Source organism: Drosophila obscura, unplaced genomic scaffold (assembly GCF_018151105.1).
Source record: "Drosophila obscura isolate BZ-5 IFL unplaced genomic scaffold, ASM1815110v1 contig_150, whole genome shotgun sequence".
NCBI classification, from domain to species: Eukaryota; Metazoa; Arthropoda; class Insecta; order Diptera; family Drosophilidae; genus Drosophila; species Drosophila obscura.
Genome location: NW_024542736.1, coordinates 2,334,580 through 2,358,528, shown reverse-complemented (window position 1 = coordinate 2,358,528; position 23,949 = coordinate 2,334,580). Strand labels below are relative to the sequence as shown.

The 23,949-nt window shown below is 45.9% G+C and overlaps 6 protein-coding genes and 1 long non-coding RNA gene across 12 annotated transcripts; 4 read left to right on the top strand and 3 right to left on the bottom strand.

Moving 5' to 3' along the window:
* Window positions 1–1,251: 1,251 nt before the first annotated feature.
* On the bottom strand, window positions 1,252–8,664 carry LOC111082387 (EH domain-containing protein 1). The gene is made up of 4 exons (XM_022378601.2): window positions 8,546–8,664; window positions 6,589–7,805; window positions 1,644–1,817; window positions 1,252–1,572 (listed from the first exon to the last, which is right to left on the bottom strand). Exons 1-4 carry the CDS (start codon window positions 8,569–8,571, stop codon window positions 1,367–1,369), a joined length of 1,623 nt encoding a protein of 540 aa, XP_022234293.1. The 5' UTR covers window positions 8,572–8,664; the 3' UTR covers window positions 1,252–1,366.
* Window positions 8,358–10,421, top strand: LOC121405543. Its single transcript, XR_005968638.1, has 3 exons — window positions 8,358–8,979; window positions 9,044–9,051; window positions 9,107–10,421. It is a non-coding gene; the product is annotated as an uncharacterized LOC121405543 (long non-coding RNA).
* Window positions 8,747–10,925, bottom strand: LOC111082417 (ninjurin-1). Of its 5 annotated transcripts, XR_002608736.2 has the most exons (5): window positions 10,611–10,925; window positions 10,135–10,158; window positions 9,653–9,829; window positions 9,042–9,312; window positions 8,888–8,967 (listed from the first exon to the last, which is right to left on the bottom strand). XR_002608736.2 is itself a non-coding variant. In XM_022378631.2 (4 exons), exons 1-4 carry the CDS (start codon window positions 10,641–10,643, stop codon window positions 8,761–8,763), a joined length of 441 nt encoding a protein of 146 aa, XP_022234323.1. In that variant the 5' UTR covers window positions 10,644–10,877; the 3' UTR covers window positions 8,747–8,760. The 5 variants fall into 5 exon arrangements, 4 of the variants coding, with proteins under 4 accessions (XP_022234323.1, XP_022234346.1, XP_022234330.1 ...); XM_022378631.2 differs by lacking the exon at window positions 9,042–9,312 and having other exon boundaries at window positions 8,747–8,967; window positions 10,611–10,877; XM_022378638.2 differs by lacking the exon at window positions 8,888–8,967 and having other exon boundaries at window positions 9,003–9,312; window positions 10,611–10,924.
* Window positions 10,926–11,270: 345 nt separating this feature from the next.
* LOC111082406 (actin-related protein 1) lies at window positions 11,271–13,521 on the bottom strand. Its single transcript, XM_022378620.2, has 5 exons — window positions 13,392–13,521; window positions 12,535–12,599; window positions 12,299–12,473; window positions 11,535–12,233; window positions 11,271–11,475 (listed from the first exon to the last, which is right to left on the bottom strand). Exons 1-5 carry the CDS (start codon window positions 13,437–13,439, stop codon window positions 11,332–11,334), a joined length of 1,131 nt encoding a protein of 376 aa, XP_022234312.1. The 5' UTR covers window positions 13,440–13,521; the 3' UTR covers window positions 11,271–11,331.
* LOC111082472 lies at window positions 12,627–13,226 on the top strand. Its single transcript, XM_022378694.2, has one exon. It carries the CDS (start codon window positions 12,706–12,708, stop codon window positions 13,096–13,098), a length of 393 nt encoding a protein of 130 aa, XP_022234386.2. The 5' UTR covers window positions 12,627–12,705; the 3' UTR covers window positions 13,099–13,226.
* A 386-nt stretch (window positions 13,522–13,907) lies between the features above and the next one.
* Window positions 13,908–15,530, top strand: LOC111082396 (suppressor of fused homolog). Its single transcript, XM_041596468.1, has 2 exons — window positions 13,908–15,438; window positions 15,495–15,530. Exon 1 carries the CDS (start codon window positions 13,941–13,943, stop codon window positions 15,369–15,371), a length of 1,431 nt encoding a protein of 476 aa, XP_041452402.1. The 5' UTR covers window positions 13,908–13,940; the 3' UTR covers window positions 15,372–15,438; window positions 15,495–15,530.
* A 679-nt stretch (window positions 15,531–16,209) lies between these two features.
* LOC111082371 (monocarboxylate transporter 10) lies at window positions 16,210–23,833 on the top strand. 2 transcript variants are annotated; one of them, XM_022378590.2, is made up of 6 exons: window positions 16,210–16,352; window positions 17,524–17,921; window positions 21,445–21,809; window positions 21,869–22,655; window positions 22,714–22,812; window positions 23,457–23,833. In XM_022378590.2, exons 2-6 carry the CDS (start codon window positions 17,552–17,554, stop codon window positions 23,489–23,491), a joined length of 1,656 nt encoding a protein of 551 aa, XP_022234282.2. In that variant the 5' UTR covers window positions 16,210–16,352; window positions 17,524–17,551; the 3' UTR covers window positions 23,492–23,833. The 2 variants fall into 2 exon arrangements, with proteins under 2 accessions (XP_022234282.2, XP_022234275.2); XM_022378583.2 differs by lacking the exon at window positions 23,457–23,833 and having other exon boundaries at window positions 22,714–23,358.
* The last annotated feature ends 116 nt before the right edge of the window (window positions 23,834–23,949 follow it).

Here is a 23,949-nt window from a genome sequence, read left to right as displayed (position 1 = left end):
CGATTACCAACAAATTTAATCGTTCTGAGTGTGACCACTAGCTAAACAGTATTTAGTAGCATATACTAAGAAATCGAGCCCTCAAGATTTTAGATACAAGCACCCAAGCCTTTCGAAAGTAGGTACTTCGCCGATATGTCCCTATTCACTCCGATTTAATAGCTAGCCGATGATAAGTGAAAAGATCAAGACCAATGCCAAGAATGATTTAGTTTAGTTTTAGTTTTAGAATATCAAATTGTTAGAATAAACGTTATTTATTTATTTAACATCGGCCAGAAACATGTGGCATCCAAAATTGGGAAGATACGAGAAAAACCAAATCGCAGAATCATAAATAATTATGTTATCTATTCGATCCGACTAGATTATAAGTTGTACTGAGAATACTTATACTGCATGGCAACATTGTTGATGATGAATAACACATATTTATCTGTACATATGTACATACTTAGGTACATATGTAGGTCCTGCAATATTATAATATCGAGCATATCAAAAATTGTTCATTTTATTTAAGGTTTTTTTTTTACAATTTATCAATCAGTTTTAAGTTAACATTTAATAATATTCAAGAATTTACTAAATTAAATAGATTTAATTTACTAAATAATTAAATTTAATAAACCAATATTTTAATTGCACAACATTTATCATTCCTTGTGGAGAGGAGATGAGTGGGGGAGCATTTCCAAAACATAAATAAGATTGCAAATAAGATTGGCCCACATTCTAGAATTGTATATTTCTATATAAAATATTTATGTTCATTTATGTACGTATATCCAAAGTGGTTCGGTTGCAAAATTAGAAAACCTTACAAGCTGCTGCACGATCGATATTTAACCTAAATATTGTTTACACGTTAACTTCATGCGTTTTTCTTTGCTGGCATTGAATAATTTTCTTCACTTCATTATATTTTCCTTAAGTCAACAACGAACGACATGGTATGGGGGCCCCATATACACACTTACTTCTCTTTTATAAATCCACTAAATTGATCTGATCTGATCCGATCCGATCGGATCCTTTCGTTACATTCCACATTGCATGACATAACAGTCGATTGTTCAAAAATATGCATGTGATGTGGGCATTGTGTAAATTCTGTGAATCTATTATGATTGATATATATATGTATATGTATATATATATTTGTTTCTATTGCAATGCTTGCATTGCCATTTGTGTTTGTGTGTGTGTGTGTGTTTTAATACCCAGCAGTTGGCGCAGTTTTATGCGAGTACGAGTATAGTACATATAAAAAGGCAGAATCGAACATGGTGCATCGTGGGAGTTGGCCAGCTGGCCGACGTCTTCGATTGATTTGTGTGTGTTTTGTATATTATTGGGTATGTATTTAGGCATAGCGCTTCGACGGTGGTACTAAGTGTTCCGGCAATACTGTGGGTAGCTCACAGCCTTCCAGCTTGACATTGATTAAGTGCAAAGCCAGCGCAAATTCCTCAGCGTCCAGGAAGCCATCCCCATCGACATCGGACAGTTTCCAGATTTTACTAAGCACCGAGTTGGGCAGTTTCGATTTGATTAGCTCCTGCTTGGCAGCTGTAATTGAACAAGGGATATTGATTAGGAATTGCCTTCGATGGCGCTCGCATCTCGCGTCGTCTACTTACTGGCACCGGATATTTTGCCATCGACCGGGCTCAGGCCTTCGAAGATGGTGTCTGTGCGTGGTTTATCCTTGTTGCAAATCCATTCGTGCTCTCCGCAGCCGGCATCAATGCCCTCGCCCTTCATGTAGCCGAATGGCGAGACGTGGTCGTCGATGACACCCTCGAAGGCACCACCTGTAATCCAAAGTAATGTTTAGTTTAGTTCGGTTCAGTCTTGTTCAATCTAAGCCTGGGGGCTTGGGGGATTGGGGCTTGTCTCCACATAAATTTGCACTAATTAAGCAAGTAGTCTAAGCAGATCGGTGCGTCGCCGTGCACATAGTCGCAGTACTTCGTACACATTCAATTTGAAGCAATTAAAACCTTCAGATCGTTTTGGCTCCAATTGAGGTCTTCTGACTGACCGACTTAAGAACGTACTTTGCCTACCTACATTAACAGCAAACAGCAAACAGCGAACGGAAAATGGCAAACAATTGCCCCTGAATGGCTGCATTCAGGCGACCAATTGAGATTGTTGCATGCGGTGCATACGGTGCATGCGGCCAAGTGGAATTTCATTGCATTATTTGAAGTTGCCACTTTTGATCTTTTGCTCAATTTATTTGCGGCGTCTTGTTGTCAGACACTAGAATTGAGAATTGAGAAGGCCACTCTGCCTTTGAGATCTACATACAACTAGGTGTGTGCTTACATCCATGTCTGTCCCTGCCTCTGCCTCTCCTCTGCCTTTGTCTCTGGATCTGGATCTGTCTCTGGCTCAGGCTCAGATTTTGCCTCCTGCTCTGAACCTGCCTCAGGGTCTGCATTTGGCTCCTTCTCTGGCTCTGTCTCTGCCTGTGGCTCTGTTTCTGGCTCGGCTGCTGGCTCGATCTCTTTATCGTTCTCGACATGGCCCACCCTACTAGTACAACTGCTGAACAACCGGTGCTGTTGCTGGCGCAGGTTCTGCAGCCAGCGATCAAAGCGATCCGCAAATAGTGCTCTCTGTGAGCTGGGGCTCAGGATATTATCCGGCTCGTCAGCCAGATCGAAATCCTCGTCTGAGTCCACTTTGGTATGCAAGAAAGAGAACGAGAAAGAACGTTGACAGAGCAGGGAACATTTTCAAAGGGATTCACAATGGAAGATCTCCCCAATGATCTCCCCGGTGCGGCAACAGTGGGTGACAAAGCAGGGCGTATACAATAATCGACGCGGACATGGCAAAAAAAAAACACCAAAAACTCAAAAACCAACAAAAATTAGTGTGCCAATGGCGAAAACGAAGATAAAGGAACGAAGCAAGCGAACAGCTTATTTCTGCAAGATCGTGTGGCTGTATGGGTGTGTGTTTGTGTGTGTATAAACTATTTAGCGACATATTGCTAAACATGTGATGCCCCACCCCCCTTAACCTCATGAGCAGGTGCCGGTTGGGTTGGATGACTCAAATGAAAGACGAACCCCTGATCCACATTAGTTCTAGGATCAGTTTTCTAAATGAATGATTATGTGTGGGACAAAAACTATCAGCGTACACTGTCTCTTTTACGTTTTTATCGCTTACTTTTCTCTTTCTTGTTTGGCTGTGTAATTGAAATACTTGTGTCCGCGTCAATTATCCCAAAAACAAAGCAACGGAAATGCACAGAAAATCGAACAAAACATTAAACTACTGAGCGAAGGAGCGAGAGGGAGAGAGGGAGAGTACACACAGATATGTGAGTCTCTGTACGTACGAAGACATTTATTTAGAAATAAATTAGAGTTCACGCGTTCTTGACTTTGATTTCGTGCTGTTTGATCGTGATTCGCTTTATCAACGCATTCTCGTTCCCTTTTGGAGGGAGGGGTTTGGTTTGGTCATTGTCTTGACGCTGCGCGGCGCGGCGCCTTCTCCTCTTCTCTGGGTGTAATAATAAACAAGGAGTTCATTCACTCGAGTGCCAATGAATGTGAATCTGACACTGAGTGCGAGTGTGTGTATGTGTGTGTGTTTGTGTGTGTGTGCGGGGAGCAACATTAACTAATTTCGATGACACATTCACATTCGGTCAGAAATCAGAAATAATTATCCCATGACATCAGTTGATCATTTTTGGACTTTCTTTTGGTATTTGCATAGATTCCACAGTTCCACACGTCCAAGGTCATGAGAAATGCGCTAATAGTTGAATTAAATTGCCACTCAAGTGGCCCCCAGCCACAGACACAGCCTCAGAGCCACAGCCAAACTAAAAAGATCAGCAGCCCCACAAACCACACACACAGCCAGAGACACAGTTGCAGATAAGTTTCGCCACAGACAATGGCCATATTATTGTGGAATAACTCTCGGGTAAATGCTTTCTTCCTGCACTTAGTTGTGGTTCGTTTGCTATGCAAGCGCCCCCGTCTCAGTTTCTTTCTTTCTATATTTTTCTCTTTGTGGATTAGACCAGAGGATGATCCACTTAATGCCACACGCCCCAAGTCAGCTACGGTGAGTAGTGGCCAATTGATACGCGGCCTCAGGTTGCCAACGCCATCAAAAGTACATTTCATATGTACATACATAACTGGCAGTAACCGGTTCGGCTTACCGGGAGCTAAAACTGGGAGCGGGTCTGGGTGTGGATCTGCTGCCTCGATCTGGGGACTGGGGCTTTTATTTGAGCAGCTTGACGCATGGAGCTTATGCAGCAGACAATCATTTGTATAAAACCCTATCATCTCCCAAAAGGCAGGCCATATTTCCATTCAATATAATAATTTTTTTCCACTTTAATTGCTTTGCCTTTTTAGCAATTAATTATTTACTGTGCTCCCTTCTGTGGATGGGGGGACCTTTTTAGCTGCCTATCAAAAGTAGTCAAGGAAACATTGAGGTAGCCTAATAATTTGTGGTTTTATTTTCGGATCAAATCTGCTACGAAATTCACAGAATATTCCACAAGTTTCCACTTGTGTGAGTGGCCACTGTGTCATAAATATTACTTAATTGTATGGCACACACGTATTTACTTAACAGATAAACGAAAATTAGAGCAGTCGTCCCGACGGCTGCACAGGTTTTTTTTTCAGTTTCGTTTTTTTAAGGTTGCTAGAACCCGGCAACTGATAAGCAAAAAGCCGATGATGGCACCACTGACTTGGCCTTACATTGATTTTTATCTAACAGAAGACTGTTTATACTGTTGTGTCTACATTATATACAAATGTATATATAACAGTGCCTGGCAACGCGATAAGGTTTGAAAAACAAACCACTTTCCGACTGGCCTACTGGCCTCACTAACGCATTCATGGGGAGAACACAAACAGGTGCTCCCCGCCAGCTGGGAAAGTGTAATTAGGCCTTGAACTCTACGCCTGAACTGTTGGAACTGTTGGCTGCCCGCCGCCACACACGCAAAAGTTCACAGGTCGAAAGTAAACCGGTCGCTCGCCAGTTCGCTTACTTTAAATGGAATTACCTTTCAGTGGAATAGTAGACTGCTCATGTGTATGAATATAATAGAATTATAGACGCCTCTGAAGTACGCAGGCCAAGGCGTCGTCTAGTTTCTGATTAAAACTTTATTCCCTCTCCTTCATTTGTTGATTCGTTTGTGCTTTTGCTGGGCGTTTTAGTTCGAGTTTCATTCCGAATGGGAATGGGTAATGGGGGAATGCGTGGTCATATAGACGTCATGGTTGCCTGGATGCGTTTGTGTGCTGGTGGTGGTGGTGCTGCTGCTGCTGCCATCAGATGTGATTCAACCAAGTGTAAAATATTTATCATGCTCAAACTGTACGCCTAGTTTTCGGATGAGTCATGCCCGAGTCCGGACACCCAATTAGAACCAACAACCAGCACACAACAACAACAACCTTGCCGCTAACACAGAGAGAGAGCATTCTCCATCGATATTTTCCAATGCTTACATCATGTGGCAGCCAGTAGTAGTAGGTTGGCTCTGTTATCAATATAAGGTACAAGGCATAAAGGGGAAAGGAAATGACGAAAGCGCAGACTGCTTTGATAATTATTTTGACATACTCGTGCCACGACTGCCACGCCCCATGGAGTGAGTACTCGCCTAGTTTCAAGTCACCAAGTAATTGCTTATCACTTTACAATATTTAAGCAAGATATGATGTGGGCCATAGTACGTGTCTATGTGCACTTTTTGCTGCCAACTGAATTTGGGGGTGGCAGTGGGGAAGCGCTGCAGGGGGATTTTGCACTGGAAAAAAGTGCGTGAATGTCACCTAAACGCGAAGCAAGCACCCCGAGTCGAGTCTATGCTGCTTATCAGTTTTGTGGGGCAGCGCTTATCGCTTTGTTTATATAGCAGACACACAGACATTTATTCGTATATGAATATAAAAATTATATATAGAGACGCGTATGCTAGGGCATTGCATAACCGCGCAAAACAGAAATAGGAAGCTGCGATGTGGATGTGGATGTGGGCCAGGGAAAACTCTCGGAAGATGAACCATGAAAGTGAGTCTTCAAATGCCCATTTTTGGCTAGGCTTTCCTCGACAGTTGTACAGCTCCAACAGATACAGCCTCCAACTCTCAATGTTTTTCTCTCACTCTCTAAAGTATCTATGTATTTCTCTCTCTGACTGTGCCAACAAAACTTGTTTTTCATTGCAATTTGGCATACTATTTGCTAACTGGGTTAACTTGGGTATTTCTTTCTGTCTGCAACATTCGCGCACGCGCAATCTGTTGCCTCTGGGAAAGGAAAAACACCAGTGAAATTCTCTTGGAAAATCTCACGACATTTACATAAATATTTTCTATTAAACATATGAGTATATCCACACATATATCACTGGGAATGGGAGGGGAGGGGACCCACCAGAGAGTGCGATAATTACAGCGTGACGAATGTGATAACGTGGAGGCTAAATGAGCTGTGCACTTTGCTCGCACTGGCAAATTATCGGAAATCGGGAACCGGGAATGGATGACTTGGATGACTTACCCTTAACGATGGGCTCGTTGACGAGCGTCATCTCCTCCTGGGGTATCATTTCCATGAGTCGCGCTATGTCCTTGGCCAGCATGTTGTCGACAATGTCCAGAAGATGGGGCTTGAGCGAATGGAACTTGGTAAAGTCCTGATGCTGCAGGACATCCTGCATTTTCTTAATGTCCGGAAAGTCGCCGGGCGATATCGAATGCTCGCGCTGAATGCGATCGTAGACCTGGCCCAGGTTCTTGATCAGATCCTTCTTCTTGCTGTCCTTGCCAAACACCGAGGGCATGTCCTTGCGCAGTTCAGCGATAATGAAGGCGTGCACCTTGGCCAGGCGCGCCCTCTTGATCAGATCGTTCAGCTTGCGCAGGGCGGCATTGCGGGGCAGGGATTGCAGGTCGCGGAAGAGATCCTGTTCCTCGTCCTCGAACAGCCGTCGGTTTGCATCGAACCGCAGCGGCTGGTCCCAGAACGAGCCAATGTAGACGCGGGCCACCTCCGGCGTCTGCAGCACCTTGCCCAGGGACCACATGAGCGCACCATAGACGCGCATGAGCTGCTGGTGATCGATCATGTCCGCCTTGTTGAGGATGATGCGAATCTTGTCGTCGTGTCCCTTGAGGGCCTCGATCGAGCGCCGGAACTCGTCGGAGATGTCCAGCTTGTGGGCATCGAACAGCAGGATGATCCGATCGACGCGCTCCGCGAACCACTCCAGCACCCCTGTGAAGTCGTAGCCACGATCGATGCGCTGCTTCTCGCCGGACAAGATGCCGGGCGTGTCCACAATGGAGATGGCGTTCAGCACCGGCGAGGCCACGCTGGAGCACTGCAAGCGATTGAGGAACGCGTTACCGTACTTGGACAATGGACGGAACTGTTTCTTGGGGTCCACCACCAGAGCATTGCCGGGTATGACGCCCTCCTTGTCATCATACATCACGGCAATAAACCGATCTGTTGTGGGCTCCGGACCAATCCGAATGCCGGGAAAGTCTCGCTCCAGCAGGTATCGAATGAAGGTCGTCTTGCCCGTGGAATACTGCCCCACCAGCAGTATCATGGGCTTGGCATCGAAGTCCGGGTCCTCCAGCTTGGGCGAGTGAAAGTCATGGAACTGGTAGTGCTCCTCCAGGGGCAGCAGCTTGCTCCTGTAGATCTTTTTCAGCTCACCAATCACATTCTCCACCACCTCCTGGTTTTTCTGCTCGCGCTTCAGAAAACTGAACATTTTACACAGAAATAACAATTACTAAACTAAAACAATATGCGGATGCGGGTCTGGTCTCGTCTCGCGCACAGTTGGGATCCAGGGGTGGGCCACGACGAGCGTACGTGTAATATTTACGCGAATAACTTTTTATATATCTGTATGTACACTATATTTCTGTACGCTGGACGAGGGGCTGGCTGGCCTGGCTGCTGCTGGCGGCTATGATTCACGGGCGCGTACGTATTATTTTTGGACTTAATGTGTAAACTAGAGGTGTCAAACCAAAGAGGGCACTATCGATAGTATCGATATTTGCCTGATAGCCTCTACTATCGATGGTTTTGAGACTATCATGATAGTATCGAGCTATAAAATACGAAGACAAATTTCTAAAAAAAATCGACAGGTGGCATCTAATTTTTACAATGGACAAGTTCCTTATAGGTTTCAATGGTTTTTTAATAATTATTTGAGCCCGATACTATTACGATAGTATCGATAGTTTTTTTCAAAACATTTAACGTTGATATTCCTCGATTTTGATATTCCGTTTAATATTTCTAGCTAGCTAGCACCCTCAGCACTGACCAGATAGATTAATCAGATTACTACACACTTTGCACATACCGTAAATATAACTTTAACTCCTATTTGACGTTAAATGTATAGCGAGAAGTACAATTTTTTAACCGATATAACGGTTTCACCCCCGGCGTGTAAAATAGTGATGCAACAATTTCTTATGCTCACCCATCTCCAGATTCAAGGCGCGACATCGGGAGAGTCGCCAAAATAAAATAAGTCGCTTTTAAAGTTCTATAAAGAATGCTTAATATCACGATAAAGCTTGATCTATAAAATATACGAAATTCCAAAAATTTGAAATTTAACAATGCAAGATTTAGTTTTTTGTAAAGTGGCAAGCGTTTAAATTTGAAACCTTAGCCTACGCAGATATGAAATTATTAAGGTTTAAAAACCTCGACATCGTCTTTGCTTTGTAGGAGGGGTATTGCCGGGTCTAGTCCGAAATTCATCTTCATAACGTCACAGAACACGGAGAAGAATATAAAGGCATCTACGAAATAATTGATGGTGTACCCAATGGAACGATCCTTTGCATTGTGAATGCTGATAAGCGATTGAATGACTAGCAAAATCCCAGCTGCCACCTGCATGAGAAGGTAAAGAAGTTTCATATATTCAAATCTGTCCATACATTTATTTATTTTCTTATAAATCTTACAGAGTACATGGTTAGTTAGCCTTATGATAATGTTACAGGAATGTAAATCGTTGGATATTTCTTAGTTCTAGGGTGTCTTTGCATGCGGATCGAGGAGTCTGAGCGGCTGTGACGAGTACTCAATGCCAAACCCAGAAATGATTACATTCAGAACGGATATCACGAATATCACCACCAAGATGATATCGTTCAAGATGATCGCCGCCGTCTGATCTTTCTGCCGGTTAATGTTGAGACCGCCGATGGCCACAAACAGAATTCCAACCAAAAGCTGTCAAAATGGATATTGAGATTTGTTAAAATCAAGCAAACGAATCTAAGGATCTTTATGGGGCCCCCCCACACTAATTCACGTTATTCAGAAGGTCGCCTTGTGGCGGGGGCAGACGACTATCGAAGGCCGAGATAAAGAGATTTAGCATCGTTGTGAAAAACGCGAATGCAGTGCGAACGTGATTGATAACATTAGCCGATTGGTGAAACTCTGGCTGGTGGAGTCGGCAGTCGCGCAACAAACTCAGCGACAGGCTTAGCACACCCGACAGTATCTGGGGACATGTGAAGAACGAGGCCGTTACTACCCCATGCCAAGCAGGATAGGCAAAACTCACCTGCATCACGATCGACAGACTGATCAGTATCAGCATCAGCTTGTAAAACTGATGCTGTTCCCCCACCTGCAGGATGTACTTCAACTGGGAGGCATTGGCAGTTAGCAGTGCTATATCCAGCATGCCCTGGGCGATCGTCTTCTTTGTCGCATACCGATTGGCATCCATGGCTTTCATCTGAAATAATAATGGAAAGTTTACTATCATTAGATCAGCAAGTACATATATGTATAAATTACTTAAAATGTGGAACATGAACGATAGATACATTGTCGAAGAACGATACCATTTTGTCAGACCAAGTGCTGAGTTAAGAGTGACGACTGATTCTGGTAGATCGATTCAATAGTTAGACGTTATCTGTGCGAGTCTTGTGCGCTGATAACACAGAACATCATCTACTCAATATAATTAACCAAAGGGGGAACAACATTGGGAGCAAGGATGATTTAGTTGAAACTCAAAAGTTAATTCTGAATTACCTGCCATGCATTCTTAACGGGTTGCTGCAATAGAAAAAGGCGTACACTATACTACAAATAACATACAAATGATGGTAAGGATAGCATCTATAATTGTCATTGGTGTTTAAATAAGAAAATCAATATGGGAACAAACAGCAGACGGAAGTTTGAAAAGTTTTTCGCACGGCTCGTCAGTCAGTCAGTTTAGAGTTTAAGGTGCATGAGGCAAACGAGTTGCGTACATATCATATTTAATTGCAGCACGAATGGCAACAGTCAGAACAAAGACAACAACAACAGCAGCAACAGCAACAGCAGAATGGAATGACAATTACTGGGCAGGGGGATACCAATGGAGATGGGATGTGCTGGTAGTGCGGCAGCGGCTCACACAAATTAATAAATTATTTATGAACAGGAATATGTGGAAGATCAAGGGCAGCAGTGTGTGAGTTAGTTTTATGCGTAATAGTCAGGAATATTTGTAGACTTACCTCAGTTTCATGCCCAGCCACAACCTGAGCCATTTTGACTTATATTTGTTTTCGCTTTCAATTTGCTTTTCGTACTTCGGTCACACAACGTTGCACTTTTGATTCGCTTGCAACCACATCCAAAATAAAGCTCAAAATATCCAATTCAAGCTGTTCGGGCGGGTTTCATTGTCTTCTTTAATTGGCAACACAATCGTGGAAACCTGAAGCGTCGTTGTCGTGGCGACGGCTGGCGACACAACCAAACGATTAAACAACTGAAAGCCAACTGAAATGATTCCCAGCTAAGAGAGTGCCCGTTGCCACTGGAGCACGCGAGCTCTCTGCGCCCGCGGTAGAGAGAGAGCGTTTCCGCCTCGACTTGGCTTGGAGCTCGGGGACATGACTAATTGCAGGAGCTCAGTGCGGTAAAATGGGATTTATTGATTTATTTTTAGTCAGCCGCTATCCAGCGATCTGTCGGTCCAATCGGTAATCGGGTACAGCTGGAGGAGTTTTTTTTTTTTTTAATAAATTTTAGTACTTTATTTTCTAGGCTGAGAAGCAGTTTCAATAAATAGCATTTTAAATACTTTGCGCCCTGTTATGCGTAAGACATAAATACACACACACAATTTGCTTCGAATCTCTGGGGGGGTATGGTGTACGGGTTACGTTTACTTGATGTTTGATATAGATTTTAAAAAGCCTTTCACACACTGCGTTTAAGTCAATAAACACGCTAAAAAGTCTTTCTATGCACGGCCCGGTGGCCCTCTTCCTCGTATTCCCGCTTCGATATCCACATTTTCTTGAAGGTGTCAAGCGATGCCAGAATCGAGCCGCCCATCCATGTGGAGTACAGTCGCTCTTGTGGCGCGGCAATCTGAGGAACAAAAGAGGTGTGAATACCAGACAAGTAGCATGCCAGTTGGATATAGTTACCCTGATCTTAAGATCCTTGGCTGAATGCTTTCTCAGCTCGGATAGTAGCCGATCGCCGAATCCCTTGAACAGAGTTGAGCCACCCGAGAGGACAATGTTCTGGTAGAGCATTTTCCTGAGATCCATATCCGACTTTTCAATGGAGTACATTAGAACGTCGTGTATGCCCTCGCACTCTTCGCCCAGCAGGTCCGGGCGGAAGAGCACCTCCGGGGCCCGGAAACGTGCCGGTCCGATCTCGAAAGTCTTGCCGTCGGGTAGTTTGTATGCAAACTTTTCCGTCTCCACAGTTTCTTCCTTCTGGGGATTGGTGGCCAAGTAGCAGACCTTCTCCTTGATCGAGCGCACAATCTCAAACTCGGCGGTTGACCGAAAGTTGAAGCCCTCCCGGCGTAAGAGTGTCTTCAGGTACCGCGTCACATCGCGACCGGCAATGTCCACACGCATAATACTGTGAGGCATGGCGAATCCCTCGTAGATGGGAACCGCATGCGTCACACCGTCACCTGAGTCCAGCACCACGCCAGTTACCCTTCCAGTGGCATACAGACTGAGGACTGCCTGCATTGACACAAACAGCGCAGGTGCATTGATGCTTTCAAAGAAGAATTCGGCAGTCTTTTCACGATTGCGGCGTGGATTTAGTGGAGCCTCTGTGAGCAGTACCGGATGATCTTCCGTGAAGGTGGCTAGTTGTTCCTAAATGCGAATGGATGTGAAGCTCAGCTTGATACGCTAAACCGACTAACTCTAATGGATCTTACTTTGCTATAAATGTAACTCCATATTCGCTCCATATCGTTCCAGTCCGTCACAATGCCGTGCTCCATGGGATACCGTATGCTGAGCAGACCGCGATGCTCCTCCGCCTTCGGACCAACAAATATGTCGCCCTCCAGGGCACCAGCCATTACCCGAATATGCTTGGGTCTGCCAATGCTACGGAAGACACACAATCAATCAGATTTTTCCTTTTTACCATTCAGACTTTTCTACTTACTAATTGGGAAACCTGCATTTTGGAATGTGCTCACCAGCAAAGCCGGCTTTGATAACACCGGAGCCCTGGAAAAAGATATGTGTATATTAAATTTAGTCAGTTCTAAACTCAAACGTTTACAGTCAACTACAAATTTCAAGTTTTCTTTATTTATTTATTTTTGAAATCGCCATGTCCTCCCGAGTTCCCGAAGTAGAGATGTGGAATGTGTCGAAAAGTTGCCGGAAAACACGCGAATCGCTGTTTGCTTTTGCTCCCAAACTTCCCAAACTGTCGTTTGTCAACTACCAGGATCTGTACGGCGTGGACTCATTCTACATGGAGTGCCAGAAACACAGGGATTATTACCGGGACCCCTATGACAAACTGCTACGTCCGCAGAGTTTTGTACGCACGGGAAGACGCCCCGTCAAACCGGATTTGCTGAGCATGCCCATGTCATGGCATCAGGAGAGTAAGCCGCTGGTGTTTCCCATGGAATATGGCAGGCATTCGACTTTGGGCAGGGGCTTCCAAATGGTGGAGCGCAACAGCAGATATCATGACACGTTCTTCTTACGATGAAGCAGCCGACACATACACACAAACTTGCGAAAACACACGCATGCACGGTGGCATCAAAGGATAATGACGGAGATGTATACAAAATTATAAATGTTCAAATAAAAGCAAATTAAGTGTGGTTGTCCAAATATGTTCCTGCATTAGTCATGGTTGCCACCACCTGAATACGGCTTGAAAAAGCTTACTGACAAAGGGACGGGCAGTAGGTAGGTGATGTCACTGGTTTGTAAATCGCAGGAAACTTGAAGTACGGAGCCCTAGGGACAACGATCTATGTGCTACTTTCCACTTACGTTATCTATGACGACGGGCTGGTTTACAACGACATCATAAGGCTCCATTTTGTGCGTTTTGCGTTTTTTTAAATTTGCAAATTTTTTTAATAAATAGCGTTTAGTGTGACCGTTGTGACAGTAAAAACCGATAGTCCGATGCGACCTATCGATCAAATATACTGCCTGCCCATCCGAAATATACCTTGGCATTTTCAAAATATACCATAAATATTCCGAGGAAAATCATATTCATCAATTTTGATATTCGATTTAATATAACTAGCTAGTTAGGAATTGAACAACTAAAAGTATAATTTTATCCGATAGATGAATTAATTTTCTACAATCTGGTTTATTTTAAAGACTCCCATTTGTTGGATTACTTATAAAATAAGGGTTAATCAAAAAAACTCAACAACAATTTTTATTTTTTACATGGTAACTACACGGTAGCTACACTGTAACTAACTGTGACACCTGGATATTTGTTCCCTTCCCAGTGACCTATTCACTGGAGCGATCCTTTTTACCCATCTCTAGTATTGTTGTTTTCATTTTTTTAATGCAATGTCTGCGTCAAATTTAGATAAAAAACCGGATGTGAAGCCGCCTCCTGGGCTGAAGGCCATCATAGATCACCTCTTGCAGGTGTATCCCGACCAGCCGAACCCCCTGCAGGTGACCACGCTGCTGAAGTACTGGCTGGGAGGCCAGGATCCGCTGGACTACATCAGCATGTACAACAACAAAGGAGATGCCGAGAAGAATGTTCCTCCGCATTGGCACTACATCAGCTTTGGTCTCAGCGACCTGCACGGCGACGAGCGTGTCCATCTGCAGGAGGAGCAGTCGCATCGGTCTGGCATGGGATTCGAGCTGACGTTCCGGCTGGCAAAGACCGAGGCTGAGCTGCAGCAGGAACAGGATAGCCCGGAGAAGCCTCTTCGGCCACCCACATGGCCAGCCAATCTGCTGCAGGCCATTGGCCGGTACTGTTTCCAAACTGGCAACGGCTTGTGCTTTGGCGACAACATTCCCTGGCGCAAGAGTCTGGATGGCAGCGAGAACTCCATGCTGCAAAGTCTGCTAGTCGCACAGGATCCTCAGCTGGGCTGCATCGAGACACCGTTTGGCACCGTGGACTTTTGTCAGATTGTTGGCGTCTTCGAGCATGAGCTGGAGCAAGCTTCGCGCTGGAACGGGCGCGGTGTTTTGAACTTCCTGCGCGAGGATATCCAGACTGGCGGCGAGTGGCTGGTCACAAACATGGACCGAACGATGAGTGTGTTCGAGCTGTTCCCCGAGACGTTGATCAATCTGCAAGACGACCTCGAGAAGCAAGGCTCCGACTTGGCGGGTGTTAATGCAGATTTCACTTTTAAGGAAATGAAGCCGACCATCAAGCAGGAAGTCGATTTCCAGTCCCTGAGCGAACGGTGTGCCACCGAGGAGAACAATCGACCGATGACGGAGTCGCAAATGAAGCGTGAGGAGCCGAGCTTTCCCCAATCGATGTCGCTCAGCAGCAATTCCCTGCACAAGTCCTGTCCCCTTGACTTTCAGCCCCAGGCACCGGACTGCATTTCACTGGATGGCATCGAAATAACCTTGGCCCCAACTGTGGCCAAGTACTTGCTGCTGGCCATCAAGGACCGCATACGCCACGGCCGTCACTTCACCTTCAAGGCTCAGCATCTGGCCTTGACTCTGGTGGCTGAGACGGTGACCGGTGCCGCTGTCAACGTCCATGAGCCATACGGCGTCTTGGGCTATTGGATTCAGGTGCTTATACCAAATGACCTCGTGCCGCGCATGATGGAGGACTTCCGCAATGCAAATCTGGACGAGAACACCGAGCTGAGCCAACGCCTGCAGTTTGACTGGCCGGACAAAAACCTAAGGCTGATTCTGGACCAGCCGGAGTCGACGCTGCCCATAACCACAGCCACAGCTTCAGTCACAGCCATGTCCCTTGATGCCGTTCCAGAGATCATGTGAAACCGTTGAGCCATCAGTAGTTAGTATTATTATAAATTAATTGAAACAAATCTTCTTCCACTAACACGTAAGTTTTATATTCTATTCTGTGTTGTGTCTAATACATGCGGCCTTTGCTCCCAGCCGGGAGTCCAGTCAAAATATATTCAAATACTCGAACCCGAAGCCACTGTACTACGGGCTTTTGATCCAGCTTCAGCGTCGGCGCCGGCGCCAGTGCCACGGGCGAAAGGAGGGAGCGACAGAACAATTCGCCGGATGAGTCAGTTGGGGTCAACTTGTTGAGCGCCTGTGAAGAGGCGGCATCGGACGCCGGGTTTTCTTTGACGGCAACGGATATGCTCACTTTAGAGTTGTCGAAGTCAACGTCACCTCCCAATTGATGGCACTGCGCAGTGGCCTCTGGTCCACCCGAGATGCTTCAGTTTCTAATTCTGGGAATTGATCAATTAGAGGCCTTTTTCGATTCCGTTGCGTCCAAATTGAATAGACACCGGTCTGTCGATCATGTGATTTGTCTTTTGTCTGCCACTGGAGATGGCCTCTGGGGGCTTCTGGGCCAGCCCAAAACTATACACCCGACATTCTATCCATCGCTCAGACCCAGAGCTGATGGGAGCTGGGAACTGGTGAAGCTTTTAGCGCCTCGTTTGTTTTTGTGCCCATCTTCGTCGTTGCCTAGGTGAAATTTGTTTACGCCAGAGAACGCCGAAGTATCGGAACATTTTTGCAACTAGCTCGTGGAAAATAATTCAATTTTTCTTCATTCCGCTGCCGACAACGCAAGCGGTCGGTTGTGTGCTGTGCTCGCTCGATTAGTCTCCGTCTGTGCCTCCGTCTGTGTCTCCGTCTCTGTCTTTGTCTCGACGACACGACACCACTTCGGCCAGTGGCAGGCGGTTTGAGTGCGCGATTCCCTTAGTGTCTTCGCCCCGGAGTCTTGAAGCGGATCTTACGTTCGGAGTTAATCCGGGCTTAAATGTACGTAAAGACGCCTTCGCAGCATTTGTCGTCCTGTCGCACTTTTTCCCTGGCAGTTGCATAATGGCAGCCAGTGACGTGACCTTCGATTTCGGTTGTGACCCCTCCCCACCCCACCCTTTGGGTTGCCGGCCCGCCGGTGCGTCGCATATTCAAGCAGACACGTGCACGATAGTACGAATTTCTTTGATAGTCGAGCACAAATGTGGTTTGGTTTTTATTCTGTGTAGCAGTTCGCATTACATTGAATTTTCGCTTGTCGGCGAAATCTTTTTTTTCGGCTGCCGCTGTCTGTCTGCCCCGCCGTGGGAGGGGCAAGAAACGTAAACGCCGTGCTCTAAGCAAGGGCATGCATATGCATATTTACATAGTACATATGTACGAGTATACATATATTATATATCTTTTGGAATGCGACAAATTCAGTAATTCTGTTATCGCATGTAATGCAATCTAAATTTCGTTCAACCCAAAGAATGTGATATAATGCTGTCCAGATATAAGGCGCGAAAGGGGAAACAGACCATGTAAAATCAAGATTATTTTTGTACACTCGAAAACGCGTAGAACCCACCTAAATAAATAAATTAATAATTACAAATAGAAATTATTAATTATAAATAAAACTATTTTAAATATTCTGAAATTTGATATAACTTTTTGATGCTTGATTCTGGTTTATTCAAATAATATTTTAGGATTTTTATTTCGAGCACATAATGAGAGGATGTACGTATCCTTGGTAGCTTCATTTTCCTCAGTTCCTTCCTCAGTTTGCAGTTTCCCAGATGATCCATAATTATATCTTTGATAGATTTAAATGCCTATTTCGCTACCTATCTTTATATCTTTATACGATATATACTTTCTTTCTACTACTTCCTTTGTCTGGCTGTCTGGCTCATTTAGTTGGATTCTGGAGTGTTGGCAACGTACATTGTATTTCCATGTGCGGGAGTGGCAAACACAGATAAAAGTGTACAAATATTTGGCTAGCCAATTCGCTCAGTCTGTGATAATTTTCCAGTAAATGGGGGCGGCGACAGCATTTCGGCAGTTGTCTGTCAACAGCATATTTGCGTGCAATGCAATGGCATTAAGATGCACATTTACGCCCAGCATACTTGACACTCACTCGAACACTTATCCACCCACTTGAACATATTTGCAGTCAGCACTCAGGAAGAGAAGCAGCAGCCATGGCAGAGAACGAGCCGCTGAACGTGACACAGAAGCAGGTGAATGGTCGCATCCTGCCCAGTAACGGACACATATCGCCGGCCGTCAGCAATGGCCAGGTGCATGCCAATGGCAAGAGCCTGGCAAAGACGCCGTCCCAGGCGAATGGGAACGGAACTGCCAACGGCACACACATCGAAGCGCCCTGCTGTCGAGACATACACGGCAAGGAGCCGCCGGATGGTGGTGCCCGGGCCTGGCTCGTCATGGTCAGTGCCTTTCTCTGCAACGGCATCATCTTCGGTTTCATCAACACCTACGGCGTGCTGCACTCACTGTTAAGCGACCGGCTCAAAGCATTGGGTGATCCGGAGGCCTCCAGTAAAGCGGGTGAGTCTGAGTCTCATGGCGAGTTGGGGGGTGTGGATGGGTCTTGGGCTGGCCCCAAGACAGACCTAGCAATTTGCGGACGTAATCCCTTCAGTCAACGGCAGATGGGCCAGCGGCAAATTAATTCTGAATTTATGACAAATTTCTGGCGTTGTGATTGTAATTATGCAGAAGGAGAGCGCAAATGAGATTAGATGGGAACTGGACAGTTGTTTTTCAAGCCGCTATCTGCTGTATAGGCACCAAGTCAGCCTACATATTGTACCTACATATGTATGTACATATGTATGTACATATATAATGTGCAATATATTTTCTATGGCTTTGATAGCACCCTGAGGGGGTCTTAGCTTTTGATTCGTATTATTGAAGAAACCAAAAATGTATTCATATTCATATTCTGCTTCGTCGCAGTTGAATGCTTCGCAAAGATTTGATTTCATTTCATTTGAATAATATTTTTATAGGCCATTATTGAGCAGCTGCTCAAGCCACAGAATTTCTGTTAGATTATCAAGTTAAATTATGGGCAATATGGGATTATATTTATAGGTTTATGGATAGGGAATTAATGTGTGGCTACCATATTTTAAATGAAAAAAGAAGTGTCCTGAAGTTTAATTGCATTCATCCTTCTAGGCATTCATCGAAGAGATAAGAAGGACATGCTTTTCCGACATGATATTATATTTATCATTGCCGAATTCAACGGACATTTCGAGTGCATTGCTGCTGCGTAAACTTTACCCCCAATCCTGCCCCCGTTCAACGCAAATCGTGGCAGCTGCTGTTGTTGCTGCTGTTTTTGCTGGGTTCAATAAAACATTGTAGTACGTAGTAGGAATGACGATATGGGAATCCAACGTGCCGACATCAAGTGAATTAAATTGCTAAAAGTTGATTGGATCACAAAGCATTATTCAACACCCGGCGCGGCCCAGGGCGAGGGCGATGTCAAGTCTGTTGGAGTCGGCTAGAGTTGAGTTCGCTCGAAATAAAGGGAACAATTTTGCGTGTCAAACAATAGCCGGACCATCTCGCAGACACCGGGGCAAAATCAGCTGGAGCCTAGGCCTAGGCCTGGGCCTAAAGCGACAGTGCGCATGTTTGGATTGGCGGAATGTCGAGCAAAGTTCAAATCGGTTATGAGTGTCTGTCAAGGTTTGGTGGTGGCCTGCATTACGCATACGCAGCGTGGAGCTCAATGGGGGCGGACAAACGACGGACCGTTTGGCAGAGGCGCAACACCCAGATGCACGGAAAGCAGAAGACAAAATCCGCAAACAAAGACGCCAAACGGCATGCAGCCAGCCAAGAGTGGTAAGAGTGCACCCGCCACTGACCCAGTTACTTGGTCGACTGGCTCTGCCGCTGTCGCTGCTGCTGCCGTCGAAGCCCAGCAAGTGCCGCTGCTTGACAGCGATCCTCCGGCATGGGGCTGGAGCAGCTGCCGGAGCAGATACAGTAGCAGAAGCAGCGGCTGACTGGCTTTAGTTCCGCAATATGATTAAAACTTGACGTAATCCGAACCTGAGCCGTCCGCGACGGCTCTTCTAGGAGGTGTTGTGTGTGCCATATTTTGCGGCTTTTATCGCTTTTCAGTCTCGGTCCACTACGTGCCATCCCTCAGTTTCAATTCGTCAATTATACACTTCTATGGGCACATAACAATCACTTAATGGTGCGCAATAAGCTGTAGCTGTGGCTTATCCATGTATATCAGAGAACTTTGCCAGAGGTCAGGATCAATCATTCAATTAGCCATAAATCATTGGCCAGAGCCGATGCAATTCCGTTGCATATTGCGTCAGATACGAGTATTGCATGTTGCTAGCTGCTGTCCTCCCCCCTCCCATTGAATATGAGGCATCCTAAAAATACTCTGATTTATTTTGGTTAGTCCTCCCTCTTTCACACACTCAGACAGACAATCGCTAGACGCCGGCCGCCAGATATCTCTCATGTAATCTCTTCCGTCTCGGTTTCTTTTTTAGAATTTTTGGCTTCTGTTCAAGAGGCATTCGTTGGGGCTATTATCTAATAATTCTCTACGTAGCTCTTTCCCTCTCGCCCACTCTCCCACTCTCTGCCACTTTCGCTGGCTCTCAGGCACAATGCCATTGACTAGCTCTGCGAGGAGTGCTGTAGGTGGCATGCAACCGAACAGCGGCAGCGGCCATCGTCTGTGGCATTGACATTGACTGTTGCCTTTGTCGAGATACGAGCACATAGCTGCTGCTCGACTTGGAGAGTGGCAGATTGTTTCCACTTACAGTGAATACTTGGTTGTACGCACTTTTGAGAGATTAAAGCAATGGAAATACATTTGCCAGACAGACAAACCCTTAACTAGATCCTGCTATCGAGTGTGCACTGTACGAATTATTATGTTTATGTGTTTCTGTTGCCTGCGTTGCTGTTTTCTCTGGTATTGGTGCCATATCGAATGTTCAATAAATATTTATAAATCGTCGAAAGTAGGTGAAATTCCATTATAGAATCCCAGAATATTGTTCTCATAGACACTGCAATTTTAGGTGTTTACTTTGGGTACAGCTGAACTAGGCATAGAATTTGTATTTCATGTTCTAAACAATTATTTTCTATTCAAAATTGACCGGAACTAGAGATAAGCTTTTCGCTTAGCAGTACGCGTGTGGCAAGTGGATTCTCAGTAATTTGTGTTCATATTTCTTCGAAATTGAACTGGCGATACGAAAGTTCCTTGAACTTCAGCCTGAAGTTTTTTATATACATATTTTGTCATACCTTCGAATACCCCGTGTTTTGTTTGAATTTGATAGTGGCACTAGTTGTACTACAAGTTAGTTGGCAATCGAAAACTATTTTGTGCAGTGAGTTTGAGGCGTCTCCGTCGCGCTGGACTTTGGGACAATGGCCACTCGTTCGGCTGATGATGACAATTGCTCATCAGAGGCAGTGTGGGGCTTCGCAGTCGGTTGTGATGGCTTATCTCAACATTAGATCGGCGCTGGGGATGAAGTGAACAAAGAATTAACCTGATTCTGTCAATCGAATATCAATTTGAGCGGCCAAAGTGGAACAAACGAAAGTGTTTACCCGATGCCCACAACTACTCGACGATTTTTCCCCACTTGTGCGCGCAGAGTTCAGCGGAAAATTATTGACGAGCGGACAAAAATTTAAATCCAAATTCATTCCCATACGAACATGCTACAGCCCGCGATTCCCACCAACTGTGGCCCGATCGAGTTACCAGCCATCACATCATCCAACTGGAAGTGGCAAGCAGATACCTGGAATCGCAGCTGACTGCCAGACATGTCGGAGCCACAGCCCCAGCCCCCAGCTCGTTTCACAATTAACCGCACTTGCGTGAGATTCGATTTGTCAAACGAAAGTGATCTGGTCTGAGCCAAAGAGACAGTTGGTCAATATGCTGACAGGCATTTGCATCCATCCCAGCCAATCCGACAGATCAGAGGCTTAACTTTAGGAGTATTTGAGAAATTAAACGTTGTATCTTCCTATACTCTTACAGCTCTCGTTGGCTCCCTGGCAATTGGCACCACATTCCTCTTCTCAACAGTCGCCGGCTGTCTGACGGACAAGATCGGACTCCGACTGACCACCTTCGCTGGCGGAGTTCTCTCGGCTGGGGGCCTGTTGCTCTCCTCGTTCTTCACGGAGAACATCAGTGCCCTGTACTTCAGCTATGGGATCATGTTTGGTCTTGGTGCGGCCCTGGCCTACACGCCCACCCTGGCCATTCTGGGGCACTACTTCAAGCGGTACCTGGGCAAGGTGAGCGGCTTCGTGACAGCTGGCTCCAGCGTCTTCACTGTGATACTGCCGCCCTGCCTGGACAGTCTGCTGGTGGGCTATGGCCTGGAGGCCACCCTCAGGGTGAGTGATTCGCATCAGAGTTTTCTCTCACCGAACCTTGAGCTGTAAATATTCCACAGATAATGAGTCTCATGTCGGCCTTCATAATTGTGTGTTCGTTCGTGTACAAGCCGCTGCATCCGCCGCCGGAGCCGCCCAAAAAGAAGCCAGGACGATCGCGCATCAACCTCTTCCTGCGCTCCATTGTCAACGTGGAGATCTGGAAGCGCAAGCGTTTCGTTATCTGGGCTCTCTGCGTGCCGCTGGCTCTGTTCGGCTACTTTGTGCCCTACGTCCATATGATGGAGTTCGTGAAGACAACGTTCCCGGGCGAGGATGTCAATCTGCCGGTCATGTGCATTGGCATCACTTCGGGCATTGGACGCCTGATATTCGGCATCATTGCCGACATGCCCGGCGTGAATCGGATGTATCTGCAGCAGCTGTCGCTGGTGTCCATTGGCCTGGTCACGCTGCTGCTGCCACTGACCAGCTCCTATGTGGTGCTCGTCTCCTTCACCCTGGTTATGGGCCTCTTCGATGGCTGCTTCATCTCCCTGCTGGGGCCCATTGCCTATGAGATCTGTGGCCCGTCGGGTGCCACCCAGGCGATTGGCTTCCTACTGGGACTGAGCTCCATTCCCCTCACCGTGGGGCCACCCGTGGCCGGCATGATCTTCGACAGCACGGGATCGTACACGGTTCCATTTATATTGGCTGGACTGCCGCCGTTGGTGGGCTCCTCGCTGCTGTTCCTCATCAAGTGCGTGAAGGATGACAGCAACGCCGCCGCCAGTCCGATTCGCGCTGCGGCACTGCCCAACGGCGACCTTGAGATTGGCAGCAATGGGAATTATCTGTCGAGTGGTGAGCATAATCGCATGAGTGTGCCTGTATATTTTTAACCACGTTATCTATTCCACAGGCACCAAGTCCAGCGCTCCTCTCATGGGCGCGGCCACAAACGGAGTTAACGGAGTCTCAGGGACGGCACTCAGCAACGGACATGTGGACAACGGAACTGGTTTGTACTCTGCTTCACTTTGCCCTCCCAGCGACGCATTCCCTAGTATTACTGCTCGCTCTGTCTCGGCCGCTTGCGCTCATACCCGTAGCTCGACTTATACCACTAACCCGGGCTCTCCTCTGCCCAGCTGCTCGCACACGGCCCTTCTTGGTCCTGGGTCCAGCATGTCCATGCCATTGAGGGACGGGACCGATACCAAGAAGCGTCGCTATAACTATTCCGTCTATTAACCCGACCCTCCCACATCCACATCCACATTTCATAAATCCTGACTGGTAGACTGGTTCGCTCACTCGTATTTGCCTACTCTGCACTATTCCATAGGGTAATAGAGTTCTGTTGTATTCGATTAGCATGACTAAGACACGCTTCCATTTGCCGCACTCCCATCCACAGTCCCATACCCACACCCACACCTACACCCACCTGTAGTTGAGTTTTGTTTTGCTTTTCAATGCTTTCTAGTTCTTAAGCCTCATCGACCCAGAGCTTCGCTTCTGTAAATAAATGCTATACGTAAATAACCTATCATATTCTTTGAATCCTGTACTCAACTGTAGCGAAGCCATCGCATGGAGCTTCACTGTACTGATCGCAAAATAAATTACATTCAACTGTATATTGTCCTGTGAATCTTTCAGAGAAACTCAACCTTACCGACGGATCGGCGTCCTAGAGAGAGTCGTCGCTGTCGTCCTCTAACTCAAAATTCCACAAAACTTTCGAGAAAAACAAAAACTTTTGAAAAGTTCTGCCATTTTACAGCTGCAGTCGCTCCTCATTGGAGAGGCCAACTGCTCAGCCAGCGCAAAAATCGATGGTGTTCATTTTTGTATACACCCTGACACACATCATATCGGTGGAGAGACTTGTGTACTATATGTACATGCATACATACATACATATGTACATATATATACATATGTACCTACAGATTCTCGTATCCTTCATACGTGCATAAAATATTTAGGCTAAGGCAATTCGCAATCCAAATAAAACTAATCTATTAATTTTTAAATAAATGATACACAGAACTTGTCTTTATTATCTAGGGACTTCTGCAAGAACTCGAACTATAAGGTTATGGTTTATGGTGATTTGTATTCAGATCCAGCCCAGACTTTTCACTTTTGC